Below are 19661 nucleotides of genomic sequence, written 5' to 3'. Positions count from 1 at the left end.
TGTTCGTTTTTTACCCTTTAAATTTTTTTGTTTCATTATTACTTAATTTTCGTTTTTAAAATGTAATTTGATCTTATTAACATATTGAATGAACGACAATTATCTTAAAGAATGAGTTTAGTTATATATATTTCTTTTTTCTAAATTGTATATATATTTTTTTAGTTTATGCATAACCTTACACGTATTATGGTAATTAATTTTTTATATCTCAATAATTAATTTTGTAATAAAACTGTTTTATTTACTACTTGCAAGTTACTTTTATCATAATATAACTTGAAAAACTATTATTTCAGCCTTCTAAAGCATTTTCTTTAATTTTATCTTTTTAATGATAATTATGATCCATAATGATGTCATTATCTAATTTATTAATTTCTGTATGATATAAAAATACAGAGAAATAATACTTTAAATAATTATATACAAATAATAAAATATAACAGTAATAACTGATATTGTGAGTAAAGTGTTTATAATTTAAAAAAATCAATAATACTTTTAGATAATATTATTTTATTTATTTTAAAATTTTATTACAAGTTTACTAGACATAGAATTTTATTTTATTTTTAAAGTTAATATAAGTTTAATATATTTATATATTCTAAAACAAAAATATATTTTATTTTTAAAAATATTTATATATTCGAGATTATAGTTTTAAAAAGTTACGCCTCTTTTTTTTTTTCTTTTTTTTTTTTTTTGGTAATAATTATGCCTCTATGTTGAACGCAGTCATTCCAACCTGACACTGGGCCTAATATGGCGTATCTGGAGTGGATTTCCCTCTAGGATCCAGGGCTCGACCGTGTCTCATCAGGGGCATCTTCTACATCTTCCACAATTGCACGGCAGTCTGAGAGAGAGAGAGAGAGAGTGGTAGCCGTCCTGCTGGGCGTCTTTCCATTTAGTGTGCCCCGGCCCGTGCGGCCATGGCGACGGATCCAAACTCAATTGAACCTCCTTGCTCTCCCTCCCAATCATCTCCACACTTCAGGTGCTTCTTTTCATTTTTAGTTCTCTTTTTTTTTTTTTATGTCATAATTATCGTTTCCGTTACTTGTTCCCCCTCTCTAATGGCAGCACTCTTTTCGATTTGTTTAACAATTGAGCTTCGATAATAACACAAATCCGTGCTCCATTGTAGTCAACCGCTCCACTTCTATGTTGCAGTCGACAGACTCCAGTTTAAAATGGTACTCTATCTCTCTCTCGTATCAGTTATTTTGAGATATTGATGCAAAAATTAAGAAAAATCGACCATCAAATTTTGGTTCAGGAGACACTGGTGGACCTATTGGGAGTGGCGGGGAGGCACCAATGGCTGCCAATGGTTGTATGCTGCAGTTCTCGCGACGAGCTCGACGCCGTCTGTTCTGCTCTCTCTAACCTGACTTACATTTCGTTAGCCGCCCTGGTATTTTATTTATTTTTTTAATCTGCCCTGACAAAGCACATTGCTATGCTAGATATATTAACTACTCGAAATTCAAATGAGTGTGGAGACACTATTTTTAGCGTTACAACGTCTTTGTGCGGTAACACTATTAAAGCTTTTGTGTTGTTAGGATTAAGGAAAACAATGCAAGTGATTGACGGACTCTTTTCAGTTTTTGATTTCTGACTAAAGCTTACAATTGTTCGTTGATATGCCATGGAATGAGAATCTTTAGAGGCATTGTTTTAGTCCTTTTTTGACAATGCAGAGAGGACCGACATAGAAATTACTTTCTTGGTTTACATTACTACTAAAGGTCTCCTGTCAGGAAATTTGATTTTATGCTCTATTCACATATGAAAAGAAGCCAGCACTTTGACTTCTTGTTTTCCCAAATCTTTGGTTTGTCAAGGCTGAATTCATTCCTGCTTTTGCAAAGTTTTCGTTTGATGAGTTTGTGTGTATGTGTAATTTGGTTTGCTGGTTTCACCATTTGGTTTATGCAACCATAATGATTACCCATTTCCTCACCATTTTATTCTCTGTTTCGGCATTCTGTTTTGCCTCATCACATTGTACTTGTTGTTTCAGATGCCTTGTAATTGTGAAAGATGCTGGGAACTAACATGCTTCTTTTACCAATGTTGACTTTCATGTTTTTTTTTTCTCTACCTTCGCAAATATTTGCTGATTTACGATGAATCTCCATGACAGTATAGTGATCTGGCTGAAGCAGAAAGAACACTAGTTTTAGAAAAGTTTCGACAAGCAACTATAAGCTGGAGCCAAAATCAGAAGGACACTGTTCAGGCAGGGGATAAAAAGGAAATTGACAAAGATGAGCAGAAATCTCATATGATTGTTGTAACAGATGCTTGTCTTCCACTGCTTTCTTCAGGAGAATCTCCAATTTCTGCTCGTATTCTCATAAACTATGAGTTACCGACAAAAAAGGTGCAGTCCCCTTCGTTTCTTTGCATGATCATTCTGACCCTGTGACCCTGTCATAATTTATTTGCGAAAGGAGATTGTTTCTGTGTTTCCTTTCATTGCTGGTACCTGACTGTCTTGCAACATTTGAAGCTTGTGATTGCAATTCACCACTTCTGCAGCGGTATTTAGTCTCTGAATTAAATTAACTAATTTGATAAGTACTTTTATTGGGATTGACTTCTCATTAAGGACTAGATGGCTTAATTTGTGTTAGATAAACCATAGAGCAGTCTATTTCAGTTTACCCATTTGATATGGAGATCAATAGTGCTTATGTGCGTAAATTTATGATTAAATATGTGATTTAATGTATCAATAGGAAGGGAAACCTTAATTTCAGTTCAATATTCTTGTTTTCCATTTCCACTCATCAAAGCTATAACTCCTAGAGAACTTTTGGTATTTTCGTCTGGCTCATCTTGTGTTTTTAGATCTCAGCTATAAGTTGCCTTGGGCCCGATACAGCATAATAGTATGAGTTTCGTTTAATGTGCATCCCTATACATTTTTTGCTCATTATTTATTGTAATGTATTAATGATCTCCAGTTTTGCTGTTCACATTTGTATTAATGCTTGATTACAGGAAACATACTTGAGACGCATGGCAGCATGTTTGGCGTCAGGTTCTTCCTTTAATTTCTTAATATACTAGGGCAGTATGGTACAGTTTTTCATTCTTGTGAATTGACATCATTTGATATTTGTAGATGGAATTGTCATAAATATGGTTGTTGGGGGCGAAGTGGTGACTCTCAAGAGTATTGAAGAAACTAGCAGCATCATCATAGCTGAGATGCCTATAAATGTAAGCTTTTTCTTGCTTTATGTTCGGTCTTCCCCTTTTTATATATCTGAAAAGTACTAAGGTTTCATAACACTTAAGAAGTACATTTCTTAAGGCTCAATGTATTGCGCTAGAATAGAATGGATTTAAGTATTTAACTTATCACGAGCTGGAAGTAATCAAGATCAATGAGAAGAGAGGAGGTAGCTATTAATGTACATGAGTTTCAATGACCAAAAACAAAGTGGTATCATGACCACTTTGAGAGCGAAAAGAGGTGAAACAGCAATTCTTAGAAATCTTCGACATATTCAACCTTTAAGGTAACTAATTTTATTCTTGTTATAGGAGGGAAAAAAAAGTGGATTGTGAGTAGCACAGATGACAGCAGCTAATCTGATTGTATGCTTTTTGCCCCACTTTTTCAAGAATTTTTGTGCTGGGATGTTATAGTCTTCATTTTCAGTATAAATTTTTCTATTTATCCATCCACCTAGACAACACACACACATGTACGCGTATATATTTTAAGCTTCTAGAGGGTACCCCTTGAAGAGTTTTAGTACGAGATGAATATGTGAAATGATCATTATCATTGACGGAAATCTTGAAGAGGTTACTGTTGGTGTCAGGGTAAACACTGATGGAGGTAAAGCTACCTATCTTTCTCATGAGATTATCTTTGCATGTGTTAATGTTGCAGATAGCTGAGATCTTGTGATGCAATGTGGTGGTCTGAATGCTAAAATGATGGACTAAAGTCGCCATAGAGTTTCTACAGTTCTTGCACATAACTATGATTCTGCAAGTGCCTGCTGCTATACTGAATTGATCTTCCAAGTCTTCTAGTTACTTGATTTTCATTTTTCTATACCTCTGGCTTTACAATATAAATTACACCATATTGAAAATTTGGGAAGGGGCCAGGAGTAGATGAATATGTATTTTGTAGCCTGCTGATGACTAAAAAGAATATATGGTTGTGAGGACTTCTGTAGTTTCAAGTTGGTAAGTTTGGCTCGGTTCTTATATTCTTTTAGCTCTCATTTCTTGCTATAAGCAGAATTAATCCCAGTTTTTGTGCGGAAAAAATGAGTTACCAATTAATTTTACCACTTTTAACCATTTTATTGAGTCAGGAGTTACGGTGTCTTGTTGGGATATTGTTATTCCTTTGCTAAATATACTATGATTAAGTCTTGATGATGACTCATACTCTCTTCACTTGACTGCTTATAAGTTACAATTGGACTTGAAAATTTATTTTCTTTGAAAGGGTGTCTTTTCGAGGCTCTATATTTTAGGTGGGCCCGATGTCGAGTGATTCTCCAGCAAAACTCAGAGAAACTGAATTTAGTTGCACCAGAGACCAGGTAGGCTTGGGCTAAAGCGTTGCTTCAACTTATAAGTCAATATATATGTAGGCTCTAATGATGTTTGCATGATCACACACATTTCTTCTATATATTCAATTAATAGAAAATATTAGTGAACTCTACAGATTTTAACACACATGTTATTTCATTTTGCGGTACACCAAAAGGTAAAGGATTGTATGGTGCTCAAGTCACAACAGTATGATGTGTAATTCATCAAACTTTTGGCAGGATTTGGAATGTTAAAAGAAGATGTACTCTGCATGGTGATGAAGCTTTCTTGTTACTTGCTGCCGGGGTTCTGGCAGTGGGAGATACATGATATTCCTGTAAAGCATTTTGTGTCGAATCAAGTTTTTGAAACTGCTGGATTAATTTTAACTGGCTTCCATCCCTTGGACAAAGTATTAGCATTGTTTAAGAGGAAAGAAGAATGGTAATTGAGATCAATTGGCAAATTGGCCGGATTTAATTCTGTCATAGGTTGTGGCATATATATATATATATATATATATATAGCTAAAAATAATTAATAAAATTAAGACGGACTTCATTTCATTTCTTGGATTTGGCAAAATGGAACCATTCATTATCTTGTAATATTCTTGCCACAGCTATTTTTAATTAATATGTTAAATTAGAATTTTAAAATTCTGAAGATCTGCCCGGCATATTTGAATGGTCCCCATCATTAATGATAGTTTATAGAGCAAAGGCCATGCAAATTAAAAAAAAAAAAAATTTAAGTAATGGATATGGAAATATATAAAATGATGGGTCTGAAATCCCAACTAGAGATTTCTATTGGAAGATGCTTTTGCCCATTTTGGCAATGAATCTGTTTTCTACATAGAATAAAGTCATGCCTGCTTTTCAACAAGCGTCAGCACAAATATCAATTTCTTATCTACTTCGTGATAGCGATGCCATGTCTAATAGAAGGGAAGAAGGGAGACCAAAGGAGAGGCCATACATATATATATATATATATATATCTCATTCTCTTACACTGTCATACCAATATTTATATTTAATTTTGTGGGATGTTAAAGGGATATGTAGAGGCTTCATTAAGAACCCATGTACCCCTTACGAGGGTACACACACCACCCCTTGCATATATGCTAACTGGAATAGACATAAAGGTCATATTTCCATTTTTTGGTGGTCCCTTAGTCATCTAAATGTAGAAATATGCCACACACAGACACATATATACACAAACATATTACGTGATTGTGCAGTTTTGGACACTGTGAGCTTTCGATTATGATATATATTTTTTTATGAGAACATTAAAACTTGAAGTAGTGGAATTGTGATACTAATATACATAACTGTTGTTTTTCGTATGAAGTATTAATTAAATTATTCTACGAACACTGTAAACTTTAATTTGATGTCTAATATTAGTTCTAATCCAAAAAAATTTTGGACTAGTATTACTTGAATTTTGAGGATGATGAAATACACGATATGTTGAATCTCAATGCAAAATCATAAACTAGGATAAACACAAATACTAAACTATGAGATAAAGGAGTACATAAATTACTTTCATATTATATGTTAAACTGAAATTAGATCGTATAATGTTAGGATTGTACAATGAACATACAAATTGCTGTAAATCTTCTTACAAGGTGTAAAGTCTAATATATATATATATAATATAGAGATCCGCTTATGGTACTTTCTAAGGGGGGGCATTGTAGTCTAAGTGTAGTTGCTAAGTTTGAAGTCATCAAGTAGCTTAAAAAGAGTAATGAGCAGGTAAAGAGATTCCTTTTAACTAAATCTCGTTGTTGTTGACGGTAAGAATGAGTCCTCGGTAATTCTAAGTCCTTGGTTCAAAGTTTTTAAGTGAAACAGTAGGTGTTAATTGCCAAAACAATAGTAATGTTTTATAAAACTAATTTGACTTACTTGATCTTTTCTTCTCTTTGAAGATTGACTTAGTTCGTATATTATATATACATGGTTTGTGTCTTTACGAGTTAGCAAACGAGTATATATTGCATATATTAAAGTATAAGTAAAATATATAAAATACAATGTATTTTATCAAAGTATCTTTTCTATTCAAAATTGTTTTGTTGTCATGTTTTAGCTATCTATAAATTTATAAATTATCATTGGGTTTGTTAAAAGCTATGTATAAATACCTAATGTATAGATATGTATGTGGAATACTTTTTAAATCTACGCAAAGTACAAATATCTTGATAACAAGCATCCTGAAAAGAAGAATTCTGATGGTTAAGTCACTTAAACATGACTATGAGTCATTAATTCGATATCACAATTTAACGTCTTCCTTTTTACAATACAAAAATTGATGGTATCTAATGAAAAAGATAATAAAGATAAATATAGATGAGTCTAAACTCATTCGAAGTGTAACTTTGAGGATAATTACATTATATAAAAAGAGTAATTTTTCATTTAGGATTTAAAGTAAAAGTAGAATTTCTCATAATGTTATGCGTAGACCTAAAATGAATTATGTGATTTTATATTATAAGAGATATTATTTAGAAACATAGATAGGTAATCTAAGAAATAAATTAAGTACATGCAAAATTTATTATGATGTAAATTAATTGATGGTGAATTGCCCCATTTTTTGATTAGTTCAAACGAACCAAGTTGTAAAAGACACGAGAGTAAGGTCAAAAAACCATGTGCATTAGCTTACATGCAAAGCATGAGCAACCTGCGCTTGAGGTAGAGTTTAACCAACCCTTTTCTTCTTTCTCTTTTTGTCTTTTTTTTCTCTAATTTGTCTTATTTGTTTTCCAATATTTAAAATCAGATGTCGCACATTGATTCATAATTTAATAACTCTACTTTTGATTAATAATTGTATGATATAGAAATAGTAGACTTTTACCTAGGATTTAAAATAAAAGTAGAATTCCTTATAGATTTACATGCAAACCTTTTATGAATTATATGATTTTATATCACAAGAGACATTATTCGAAAAAATATGTATACGTAATATAGGAAAGAAATTAAGTAAATGTGAAGTTTATTATGGTGTAAATTAATTGATGGTGAATTGCCCCATGTTTTGATCAATTACATCGAAATAAGTGTTGTAAAGATATGTGAGTAAGGCCAATGGAGCCATGTGCATTAGCTTACATGCAGAGCACGAGCAGCCCGAGATTGAGCTAGAGTCTAGCCAACCCTTTTCTTCTTTCTCCTTTTTCCTTTTTTTTTTCTCTAATTTGTCTTGTTTGCATTTCAACATTTAAAACCAGATGCCGCAAGTCGATTTATGACTTAACAACTCCAATTTTAAAGAATAATTACATGATATAGAAAGAGTAATTTTTCACTCACGATTTGAAATAAAAGTAGAATTTATTGTAGAGTTATGTGTAAACCTTATGTGAATTATATGATTTTATATCACAAAAAATATTATTCAAAAAATATGCATGGCTAATATAGGAAAGAAATTAAGTAAATGTGAAGTTTACTACGGTGTAAATTAAATGATGGTAAATTGTCTCATGTTTTGATCGGTTACAATGAAATAAGTGTTGTAAAAGACACGCGAGTAAGGCCAATGGAGCCATGTGCATTAGCTTACATGTAGAGCACGAATAGCCCGAGATTAAGGTAAAGTCTAGCCAACCCTTTTCTTCTTTCTCCTTTTGCCTTTCTTTTCTCTAATTTGTCTTATTATTTCTACATTTGAAACCAAATACAGCAAATTGATTCATTACTTAACAACTCTAGTTTTGACGAATAATTACATGATACAGAAAATATAAGTTTTTACTCAGAATTTAAAATAAAAATTGAATTCCTTGTTGAGTTGTGTGTAAATCTTCTGTGAATTATATGATTTATATCACAAGAGATATTATTCGAAAAATATAAATGACTAATATAGGAAAGAAATTAAGTAAATATGAAGTTTATTATGGTGTAAATTAATTGATGATGAAGTGCCCCATGTTTGGATTAGTTACAGCGAAGCAAGTGTTGTAAAAGACACACGAGTAAGACTAATGGAGCCGTGTGCATTAGCTTACATGAAGAGCACGAGTAGCCTGAGATTGAGCTAAAGTCTAGCCAACCCTTTTCTTCTTTCTCCTTTTGCCTTTCTTTTTTCTTTAATTTGTCTTGTTCATATTTCAACATTTGAAACCGAATGCTGCAAATTAATTCATGACCTAACTATTCTAGTTTTGAGGAATAATTACAAGATATAAAAATAGTAATTTTTCATTTAAGACTTAAAATAAAAGTAGAATTTCTCGTAAAGTTATGTATAAATCTTATGTAAATTATATGATTTTATGTCGCAAGAGATATTATTTGAAAAAATTATAGGAAATAGATTAAGTAAATACTAAGTTTATTATGATGTAAATTAATTGATGGTGAATTGCCTCATGTTTTGATCAGTTATAGCGATACAAATATTGCGAAAGACACGCGAGTAAGGCCAATGGAGCCATGTACATTAGCTTACATGTAGAGCACGAGCAACCTAAGCTTGAGGTAGAGTTTAGCCAACCATTTTCTTCTTTCTCCTTTGCATTTCTTTTCCAAATTTGTCTTGTTTGTATTTTAGTATTTGAAACTAGACGCCGCAAATTGATTCATAATTAGCTACTTTTAATTAAATTTTAAGAAAAAAGAAAAAAAAAAATCTCTCTTCAAAGTAATAAAGATGATATAATTAATGCATTAATTGGAATGTTATAGTTTCAAACAGTCAAACACTACTTATGTGCTTGCGTTTTCCTTTTAATGTTTTCAAAGAAAATTTAATCCCCTTATTCATTTTTCTCATATGCAAAAAAAAAAAAAAAGAACTTTAAAGCACTATAACTAACTTCTTTGTTATTTTAAAAATGACTACTACCGCTGGTTTTCCTGGGAGGGGTAAAATTGATAAACAACAAAAATAATCAAAGGGAAGAAAGAAAACAGTGGCCTGCTCATGGCTGGTTTGGGTATTACATATGATGCATTGCCAGCTTACCATGTTTGGCATATGGAGGGGCTGCCCGCTGCCACCATTTTATTTTGTAATTTTTGAAAGAGAAAACAGAGAGAAAAAGAGAGGCATCAACGTTCCTTTTAGGCTTCCAAAGAAAAGGACGAAGCACCCGCATGCCATCTCTCTACACTTGTTCATCACCATCATACCATACCCTAACGTAGATACAGGCAGAAATTAAGGTTCAAGTTATATATATATATGTGTGTGTGTGTGTGTCTGTGTAGGCATAACTGGAGTACTCAGACTACCAGTTGAAGAAGTAAGAGAACGTTCTTGGTCTCGTAAATCGTGATTTTTATGTGTGGGCAAGAGTTTCATCTTATATTCCCCTTGCTCATACCCAGAGGAAAAACTACTGTTTGTTCAAGAGGAAAAGAAAAAAGAGATCAAAGAAAAACTTAAGTTGATTAAAATGACTGATCAGACACTCGAAGCTCCTCTTTTGTGTCCACAAGGAGATCATATTAACGCCAACGAGGAAGATTCTCTCTGCTGCAGAAGTCAGGCATGGCGACAGTCATTTTCACTGGTTAGTCCATCCAAATATCGTTTGTTCTTGCGTGTTTTTTTTTCAAGTCTTGTATATGTATGATGTGTGATGTTAATATGTTAGGACGTTAATTATTTTCTTTCTTTTCTCTGTATATACATATATTATTAATATTGCAGGTCGTTGAAGAGATGAAAGCGCTTTACATGATAGCTCTCCCCATGATCATCACTGGCCTACTGGTGTATGGAAAATCTGCAATATCGATGCTGTTCATGGGGAAATTGGGGAAGGAAGCACTAGCAGGAGGTTCTCTTGCAATCAGTCTCGCCAACATTACAGGCTACTCTGTCATCTCTGGTCTCGCCATGGGCAGTGAACCAATCTCCTCTCAAGCCTGCGGAGCCCGTCAATGGCCGCTCATGCTTCAAACTCTGCAACGCACTATTGTCATTCTCACCATTGTCTGCATACCCATTTCAGTCTTATGGCTTAAATCCGAACCTTTTCTTCTCCTTTTACATCAAGATCCTGCTATCTCATCAATTGCCTCTACTTACCTGGCTTTCTCTCTCCCAGATCTTCTCTTTCAATCCTTCATCAACCCCCTCAGAATCTACCTCACCACTCAAAACATAACCCTTCCCCTCATGGTCGCTGCGGCTTTTGCACTTGCCCTTCATGCCCCAATCAACTACGTTATAGTTTATCGTCTTGACCTTGGCGTTCAAGGCATTGCCTTGGCAACCGCCCTGACAGATTTCAATCTTCTCATTGCCATTTTGATTTACCTTTGCTTTTCAGGTGTTTGTGGTAAGTCATGGCAGGGATTATTTTGTCTTGGATGCTACAGTGAATGGAGATCGGTCATCGTCCTCGCCCTTCCTAGTTGCCTTTCTGTGTGCTTAGAGTGGTGGTGGTACGAGCTCATGATCTTCCTCTCCGGCCTCCTCTCAAATGCATCAGAAGCCGTGGCTACCATGGGCCTCCTCATACAAGCAACTTCACTTATTTATATCTTCCCAACTGCTCTGAGTCAAGCTGTGTCAACTCGGGTCGGCAACGAGTTGGGCGCCAACAGGGCAAGCAAAGCCAAAACTTCCTCCCTCGTTGCGTTATCGTGCGCCACAATCACCGGCGTTATGGCGATGTTGTTCATGACGACGATGAGAAACACTTGGGGAAGGATTTTCACGACGGATAAAGCAATTCTGTCTCTGACGGCGATGTGTCTGCCTGTGGTGGGACTTTGCGAGCTGGGAAACTGCCCGCAGACGACGGGGTGTGGGGTGTTGAGGGGCAGCGCCAGACCAACTTTGGGGGTTAACATTAACTTGGGATCATTCTATGGCGTCGGCTTCTCCGTTGCTCTATCGCTGGGCTTTTTCGTCGGTTTGGGCTTGCTGGGCCTTTGGTTGGGCTTGCTTGCGGCCCAGCTGGTTTGCGCTGCATTGATGGTCACCATCTTGGCCAGAACCGACTGGCCAAACCTCGCAATCAAAGCCAGAGAGCTTACTGGGGTTAAAGCCGTTCATGAAGAGAGTAAACATCAAACCTTAATCCTTCATAGCAATCAGGTCTAATACCTCAGTTTCATTTGCTTCTACTGGGTCTCAATAGCTTCATCACTTAAACTATGGCAGTAGTGTATACTCTCTTGGGAGTTTTTACTTGGTGAGTACAGTTTTGTATTTGTCAATTTGCATTTATCAGAGATATAGTTTCTTTGCTTTCTTGTCTGAGTGATGAAACTGTGAAAATGCATAAATATATAAAAGAAGATAAAAACTAATTTTGTCTTTTCAAATTGTTGAAAGAGTTTTGTCTCTAGTATCTCTGTATCTTCGCGATGTTTCAATAATGTTAAGCTGTGATTCTCTAATTATAAGTTGAAAAAATACATGGTTATTAAATTTGCCTAAAGACATAATCATATGTTATTAAGATTTTGAGTCTGAAGAACTATTGGTTTAAGTTGAAAACATTTACGACTTTAATCACGTCTGACACCACTGATAAAAATTTAAAACCATTAGAAAGAAAAATAGAGGAGAATGGTGAATCATTTTGGTGGGTACATCTTAATTCGCTTTGCCGAAAGGGAGATCAAAAAGGGGAAAGAAGGGGAATCAGCTGTGAGAAAAAAAAAAAGAGAGACTTCTTATTCAACTTGTTAGATAAAAGCATAGTCTTTATATATTTGCTTTTTCGTCTCTTCTTTCTGACATTACAATATCTGTCAAATAGTTCCAGGAAAGTGACTATTGAATAAGAACATTACCTAACTCATCTAATGACTTGCTTCTCTGACTTCTTTTTTCATTTACAAAAGATGGAAATCAATTAATTAAGGCCTATAAACTAAAGTCCTGCAGGGTATTCCTACTCAATATACTCACTTATAGCGTCTCTTCTTCCATATAAAACCACTTAGAATCTGCAGGAAAATATGTCCAAAATTAGTTTCCTGAGTTTCCAGTATGAAATTTCAAGAAAGTCGTCGGTGAAACACTGGCAGCAACCCAGCTTCGCCAAGCCGCAAAGACAAGTTTCTAACGTGTCAAGACCTGACCAGTCCATTAATGCAGAAGAAATGAAATGGGTGTTCGACAAATTGGACACTAACAAGGATGGCAAGAGCTGACAGGCCGAGTATAAAGCAGCTCTAAAGCTTCTGGGCAAAGGCGGGGTTGGAAGCATGACAGACAGGGCCAAATCGTTTCGGGCCATTGACACTGACGATGATGGTTTCATTGACTTGAAGGAATTGATGGGGATGGATGAACAACATTAGTGGAGATGGGGTGAAGAAGAAGGATCTGCAAAGCGCGTTGGTGATGGGAGAATATGTGCAGAGGAATTGATGGAGGTGCTGAAGAAGATAAGGGAGAGATGCTGCTTGAATGATTCGCGGGGTAGACTTCAACGGAGATGGTTTAATCGACATGGATGAGTTTATAACACCCCCATTAACTTTGCTTAGTGTTCTGGATCGTAGAGATGTAACTATTTAACTTGGTTGAGTGAACTAGTTATAATTTAAGAAATGAGCAATTAAAATAGAGTCTGAATTCAAAGTATTAGTGAGAGCTAAAGCTCTTTCTCCTACAACTAGGACGTAGAAGAATTCTTGATGGATGAGTCAGTTAAACGTGAGTATGAATTGTTAACTTGAGATCACGATCTACACGTCTTCTTCTTTACAAAACACAAATTGATAGTATCTGGTGAAGAATATAATAAAGGTAAATATATAAATAAATTCAAACTCATCCAAAGTGTAGTTTTGAGAAGTAATTACATGAAATGAAAAGAGTAATTTTTCATTTAGGATTTGAAGTAAAAGCAGAATTCCTTACAAGAGTTATGTGTAAATCTTACGTGAACTATATTATTTTATATCACAAGAGATATTATTTGAAGAATATACATGGGTAAGATATCATTAGAAAAATATCAGCAGATGCGAGAGATGAAACAACTTGCAGAATCATCAAAACAAAGGCAAAGCTTCGTAGAGCATTGAAATACGGTTGCATTGGCCATGCAGAGGACGCAGGTAAGGTTGTGGTGGAGCTGAAGCCATGCGCAAGAGAGCTGGATATGGTGGAGCTGAATTACTTATGGTTTTCTTGTAGTTCAACAAAAATTAGTAAAGCAGGAGACGAGCCTTGTTATTATAAATAAATAAATAAAAAAAAGAGACCTTCAAGACGATTTAATTAATAACGCCTTACCAATAAAATTGATGAAAATCCAATAATACAAGACAACTACTCTGGAGATGAAGTTATATATGAATTTTATAATTATTAATATTATTTCAAAGTATGAAGTTTTATGTTTGATAATAGTTTTTAAGTGTTTTAAAAATATGAATAAATTGAAATAATGGTTAAAAAAAAAATGAATAATTAATTTTTTTTGGGGGTAATTTTTAAAACGTATTCTTGATGATTAACACAAACGACCTAAGAATAAAATGTATGTATTACTTATTATTTAATTTATTTATTTTTTATTAAATAAAGTAATAGTTAATAAATTACATCCTAAGTGTTGTATTAATATCGATGTCTAACTACTAATTAATTATTGAAATACATGACCTTTTAATTTTCAAAAAACTTAGCTGTATTCTTAAGCTATTATAGTATAATCCAACCATGTTATTGGAGAACACTAATGATCGAGTAGCAGCCAACCACGAATACAAGAATAAAGTTGTAGATATATATATATATTTATTTACATACATCTATGTATATATTGGAGGAATATATGGAGTTGATATAAAGCAAGACGTGGGTATATAGTTGAAAGATGCTCTTGACAAGTTGTAAAGGCGGCCATTAATTTATACATGTAGATGCATGAATGGCTGATATGAAGATTCGTTTTGTTCTCCACTTATCCACGAATGAGTATGATCACTTGTTGACAAGAAATCAATTAAGCAGTTCAAACAGGGACTTATAATAGATTATAGCTTTGGGAAAACTATCATCAGCCAGAGATCCATGGCGATTATGCGGTGTATTCAGGTGCAACCAGGGCAGGAGATGACGGTGGAGGAATTCAAGACGTGGCTGCGTCGATACGACACCGACCACGACGGGCGCATAAGCCGTGAGGAGCTGAAGGAGGCGCTCCGCAGCCTCCACGTCTGGTTCACTTGGTGGAAAGCCCGTCAAGGGATGAAGGAAGCCGATACAAACCGCAATGGCCAGATAGACTCCGCCAAGGAAACCGAGAGGCTCGTCAACTTTGCTCAACAACGCTTGCACATGAAAATTTATGACAGCCTCTGGTGAATTCTATACCAACATTAAAACATAAATATACATACATATGTGCGTGATGTCCTTATACGTAATAATTTCTGCCTGTGTGTTCTTTGTGATTTGAGATAATCTTGGTCAAGTATGCCCTCATCAAATTCATCTGTCTGTCACATATATATATATATATATATATTCTCATGTGGAGCTCCAAGATATACATACATACACATGCACATGCGTCCAGTGATGAGTTCCCAAAAAAAAAAATAGAGAAGCAAGTTAAATAATCTGTGCAGGTGCATGTTGATTTGTATTATGTAATCTAATCTAATTTTCACCTCTTGTTTCGTATTCCCTTTTTTTTTCAACAACTGATATAAATTGTGTTTGTTTACTTTTTCTCTGTCGTAAAATAAAGAAAAAGCAAACAAATTATTATAAATTTCAAGTACGAATGGGAAAAGTTTACTGTGGTTAATTAAATTATTAGGCTGCAAAATTTCTCAAGATGAGGTTTTTTGTGTTCTTGGCTCTGGTTTTATTAGTCCATGATAAATACATTTTAATTTTTTTTTTTTTACAATAATTTAAAACGAACAATTATATATCTTTTAACCTTTCAATTTATCTATGGTCCGAGAACACACACTGTATTTTATATAAGCACTTCGACCTTTTGATACACGAGACTAGAGATATGTATGTATGATGTAGAGAATAGATTGGGCCTAGTATATATAGAAATGGGCTTTTGTAAATAGATAAATGGGCCTATAAAGAAGCACTTCATGTGTAATTTTTGTATATTAATGTTAAATTTCTCTTCATTAAAGAGATAACCCACATAGTTAATCTGCGTGCATGTGCGTGTACATATATCTATATATATATATATATTAAATTAAAGTAGCAAAATTATTATTATTTTTGTTTTTTGGGGACGATAATAAATTTCTTATTTAGGCAGAAACGAGCAAAGAATTATTCCAATCTCTCTCTAAAGAGTTAAATTATAAATGCAATTTCGTATTTAATAGAAATCATAAAGTTGTTGTTAGCGAGGAGGGGGGGTGACAATTCGAGTGAGACCAAACTTGGACCCAGAAAATCTTTTAATAATATGATGATGAGAAGTGGAGGCGTTGACTGGCCCTGGTTCGTCGGCAATGGATTGGCGGGAGACGACACGTGGCAAAACCCCATTTTACTTGGAAGAGAAAAAGCTAAAAACAAAAAAAAGCATGTGAGTGACAGCCAGCCAATGTCCTTGGGTTTATAAGTATCTTCTCTGTCGATTTAATTATCAAAATCAATAATTTGTTAAACAGCCAAAGCAATTTTCGAGTTCAATCAATTTAAAAGATTGGCAAAGTGCTGAAGAGGAATTCACGTGCGCCACGTGACATCTTAAATCATTTCATTAAACGACAAAAATTATTATTATTTTCAAATTTTAATTATTAAAAAAGAATAAAATGTCAATAATATATAATTATTACTATTATTATTTTTTTATCTTTTAATTAATTAATTTAAATAAAAGCACGTGGTCCCTTTTGATCAGTCAGCATCGCCAGCTCATTCACTGATAATTTTACTTACAATTTACAAGTCAAAATTGGGTCAAAAACTATAATAATAAGTATTTATTTTTATTATTTATGTCCAATTTTGAATCTTGCCAAAAAATTATTATACCCTTTGTAAAAAGTAATTAAAAAAAACCCAAACCATCGTGTAGATAATATATGTGTATGCATATAAATTTTTGGTGTTGCTTTCTATGCCAGCAAATGGAAACTACTTCCAGATCCACCAATTTTCATCATTTATTTTACTTACCCCACCTTGACATACACACATATGCGTATGTATATGCTCTCCATTTTTCAATGCTAATATTATTAATTACTGTTGGTACAGAGAACTTCAAGAAAGGTACCAGGAGGTTCTTGAAGATCAAACATATCTTTTAATATGATATGTTATTGGTAAAAGTGCATCGACGAAGAAAGAAGTACTAAAAAAGATTACCCAGATACTTTTTAAGTAAGAAATTAGAGATATATAGATATAGTCGTATTTGTATATAACCCTGCATTCTTCATCACTGTCACACTTACTATTTCTGTGAAACTGAGTGAGCCAGCTTTGCGCCAAAGTAATGAAGGAAAGCGCTCCAGTTTTGACAGAACTCACATGATCATTCTTAGCCGTTGGATTTTCCATGCTTCTTATCTGCATGGAATCTTGTAAAAAAATGTGTATTCTTTCTATATTTTAAAATACTTTTTATAATTTATATATATATATATATCTTTCTTCTTTTTTAAAAAAAAAAAACAAAAAACAAAAAATCACTCGTGTGGAAGTTGCGAACATCAATAAACTTGGTGATTTTGACAGTTTATTGGAATCTTCATAGAAGTCTCCCAGCGTACTAGCCAGTAATAATTAAACACCAATATTTTTTATAAAGGAAAAAAAAAGATTTTTAATGTGCTTTTTTTCATTCAAATTATTGTTTAGTAAATAAATTTATAAACTTGAATCAAACATCTATTTAATCTATATGGTCGAATCAAGATTTTCTGGGTGAAGTACGAAGATAAGGATTCCCTTTTGACCATGGGAAAAATGAGAGTAAAAAAATTTTCCACCTTCAAGTTTCAAACATGTGATGACAAATTAGATCACATCGAGGGCCATGAACATGCACGAATACAAAAACAAAAAAGAAAAAAAAAAAAGAAAAGAAAATCACGAATCCTGTAGATAGCAAACCAGCTCAGATGTCTTATACGATATAAATACGAACATGTTATAACTGGGTAAGTTGCAACAGTAGAAAGAGGGTCCCTTGAAGAATTTATTAGGGTTTTGTTTCTCTCTTTCTTCTTCCTCCATCCTTTTTTATCTTCTTTTCAAATCTCATGGCATGTTTAGACATGTATAACTCTGACCATAAAGCTCATCGCTACACTCCAGCGAGCCCTAGAATTTCCTTCTCCAATGATTTCGTCGACTCCCAACAGGCTATCAAGCAAGAAAGGAGTCCGAGATCAGAGCCGCCTGCCTCCTCCGATTTCGAGTTCTCTGTCACAAACTACTCCATGATGAGTGCGGACGAGCTTTTCTTCAAGGGAAAGCTCTTGCCCTTCAAAGAAACCTGCAGCAGCAACCAAATGCCGAGGACTACTACTTTGAGAGAGGAGCTTCTTGTTGAAGATGACGAAGAGGACGATTCGACGTCGGTTAGGCCAGCCAAGGGAAGGTGGAAAGGGTTTTTGGGTCTGAAGAAAAACCAGATTGGGTCAAAGAGAGCTGAGAGGAGCGATGTGTCGATGGAGATTAGAATTGGAGAATGCAAGAGGTCTGGGATTGTTCATGAAGAAGCACACGTTAACAAGACTCCGCAGGTGAGTCAAAGATACAAAATTTAACACTTGTTTTCTTTTCTTTTGATTTTTTTTTTTTTTCCCCTTACATATACTTTGAGTTGATTTATGCTTGATTTGTTCTTTCCTTTGATAAACTTTCTGGGTTTTCTTTGTTCGTTCCAGGAGCTCTTGGGTGAAGGAGGGCCAAGCTGCAGAAATGTAGACATTGGGATATAGGTAAGGTCTTTTGGGAAGATGGATTTGTGTAGATTTTTTAAAAAAATTGTCTAGCTCGGAAGATGAAATATGGGGAGGAGGGTTTGATTTTCTTCTTCTTATTAGCAAGGATTTTGGAGAAAAATTTTAAAAGTGCTGTTAATTATGTCAATTAACTAGCTAGTGGTTTAACCTTCATTAATCTTTCTTTTTTTTTTGGATTTTTGTTGTCTTAATTTCTTTCTTCTTATTTTATTTTCAAAGATCTGTTTAGAAGTTGGCGTTTGGCTGTTCTTTTGGTACAAAATGTTTGCAGTTGAAGAACCTCATCTGTGCATGTGATAATGATTGCTACATCTTCAGCTCGTGCTTTTGGATCTGCCCCTGTAACATTTCTTTCACTTGGATCTATATTTTCATGCATTATTTGAATATATTTATAACGACTTACGATTATCTGATGCTACCCATTAAAGTTCTGTAACTGAGGGTTAAATTAACGATAGAAATTTTTAGAAAAATTGTAAAAAAAAAAAAAAAAAAAAAAAAATTAAAATTAAAATGGAAAGAGTGTACAGCAGCACAAACAAATTTGTGCTTTTTTTCAAAGAAGAAAAAACAACGTTCAATAAAAGTGTTATGCAACTTGAGGTACCTTTATGCTGTTTGTAATAATTTAATTATTACTAAGTTTAAAAAAACTAAAACTAATGATTAACCAGAAGATTAAATGCAAATTAATCAAAAGCAAACTAATATTTGGAATTGGCCAGCATGTTTGATAAAATTTATGGATTTTAATTTAGTCTTAATATTTGAATTATAAGTTTGTGTTCATTCCAGAATTTCCAAAGCAGTTGTTCTTAGAACATTCACACTAAGACCGCACATTGATGGATTGGGCCTAATGGGCCGTATCCAGTTAATAAAAGGTACAATTAGATGGAAATTTAGAACCCTGAATTCCAATATTCTTTTATTAACAATTCAACTCCATATTTACCTGTATGTACTAACTTGTTATATTTTTGCACCATAGTCCAGCCTGCATGTACTAGCTTCTTACATTTTAGGACCATTAGGCTGAGCCTAGACGTTTAGTACTCATCGTCAATACGGTTGGGGTTAAGCATACTACTAACTTACAACACCAACATATAA

At 34.0% G+C, this 19661-nt stretch overlaps 3 protein-coding genes across 5 annotated transcripts; all 3 read left to right on the top strand.

Moving 5' to 3' along the window:
* Positions 1-741: 741 nt before the first annotated feature.
* LOC110814349 (initiation factor 4A-like protein) lies at positions 742-4253 on the top strand. 3 transcript variants are annotated; one of them, XM_088217057.1, is made up of 7 exons: positions 745-1003; positions 1154-1202; positions 1286-1423; positions 2159-2398; positions 3022-3061; positions 3146-3243; positions 3926-4253. In XM_088217057.1, the coding sequence occupies exons 1-7, from the start codon at positions 939-941 to the stop codon at positions 3941-3943; spliced, it is 648 nt and encodes a 215-aa protein (XP_088073183.1). In that variant the 5' UTR covers positions 745-938; the 3' UTR covers positions 3944-4253. The 3 variants fall into 3 exon arrangements, with proteins under 3 accessions (XP_088073184.1, XP_088073183.1, XP_088073185.1); XM_088217059.1 differs by having other exon boundaries at positions 1090-1202; XM_088217058.1 differs by lacking the exon at positions 3926-4253 and having other exon boundaries at positions 742-1003; positions 2159-2397; positions 3020-3061.
* Positions 4254-9508: 5255 nt separating this feature from the next.
* LOC110814350 (protein DETOXIFICATION 49-like) lies at positions 9509-13852 on the top strand. Its single transcript, XM_088217056.1, has 3 exons — positions 9509-10159; positions 10300-11794; positions 12555-13852. The coding sequence occupies exons 1-2, from the start codon at positions 10043-10045 to the stop codon at positions 11701-11703; spliced, it is 1521 nt and encodes a 506-aa protein (XP_088073182.1). The 5' UTR covers positions 9509-10042; the 3' UTR covers positions 11704-11794; positions 12555-13852.
* Positions 13853-17726: 3874 nt separating this feature from the next.
* On the top strand, positions 17727-18956 carry LOC110814434 (membrane-associated kinase regulator-like protein). Its single transcript, XM_022041911.2, has 3 exons — positions 17727-18323; positions 18468-18521; positions 18765-18956. The coding sequence occupies exons 1-2, from the start codon at positions 17838-17840 to the stop codon at positions 18519-18521; spliced, it is 540 nt and encodes a 179-aa protein (XP_021897603.2). The 5' UTR covers positions 17727-17837; the 3' UTR covers positions 18765-18956.
* The last annotated feature ends 705 nt before the right edge of the window (positions 18957-19661 follow it).

The sequence above is a fragment of the Carica papaya genome, chromosome 4, assembly GCF_054855325.1.
Source record: "Carica papaya isolate Zhongbai chromosome 4, ASM5485532v1, whole genome shotgun sequence".
NCBI lineage: Eukaryota > Viridiplantae > Streptophyta > Magnoliopsida > Brassicales > Caricaceae > Carica > Carica papaya.
This window is presented reverse-complemented; position numbering and strand designations above follow the sequence as displayed.

Bases quoted from the DNA above. Each gene is read 5' to 3' on its own strand.
- LOC110814349 (XM_088217057.1), top strand. From the start codon at position 939: ATGGCGACGGATCCAAACTCAATTGAACCTCCTTGCTCTCCCTCCCAA. The intron at 1,203-1,285 runs GTACTCTATCTC...ATTTTGGTTCAG, and splicing joins ACAGACTCCAGTTTAAAATG to GAGACACTGGTGGACCTATT. The intron at 2,399-3,021 runs GTGCAGTCCCCT...GCTTGATTACAG, and splicing joins ATGAGTTACCGACAAAAAAG to GAAACATACTTGAGACGCAT.
- LOC110814350 (XM_088217056.1), top strand. From the start codon at position 10,043: ATGACTGATCAGACACTCGAAGCTCCTCTTTTGTGTCCACAAGGAGAT. The intron at 10,160-10,299 runs GTTAGTCCATCC...TTAATATTGCAG, and splicing joins GGCGACAGTCATTTTCACTG to GTCGTTGAAGAGATGAAAGC.
- LOC110814434 (XM_022041911.2), top strand. From the start codon at position 17,838: ATGGCATGTTTAGACATGTATAACTCTGACCATAAAGCTCATCGCTAC. The intron at 18,324-18,467 runs GTGAGTCAAAGA...TGTTCGTTCCAG, and splicing joins ACGTTAACAAGACTCCGCAG to GAGCTCTTGGGTGAAGGAGG.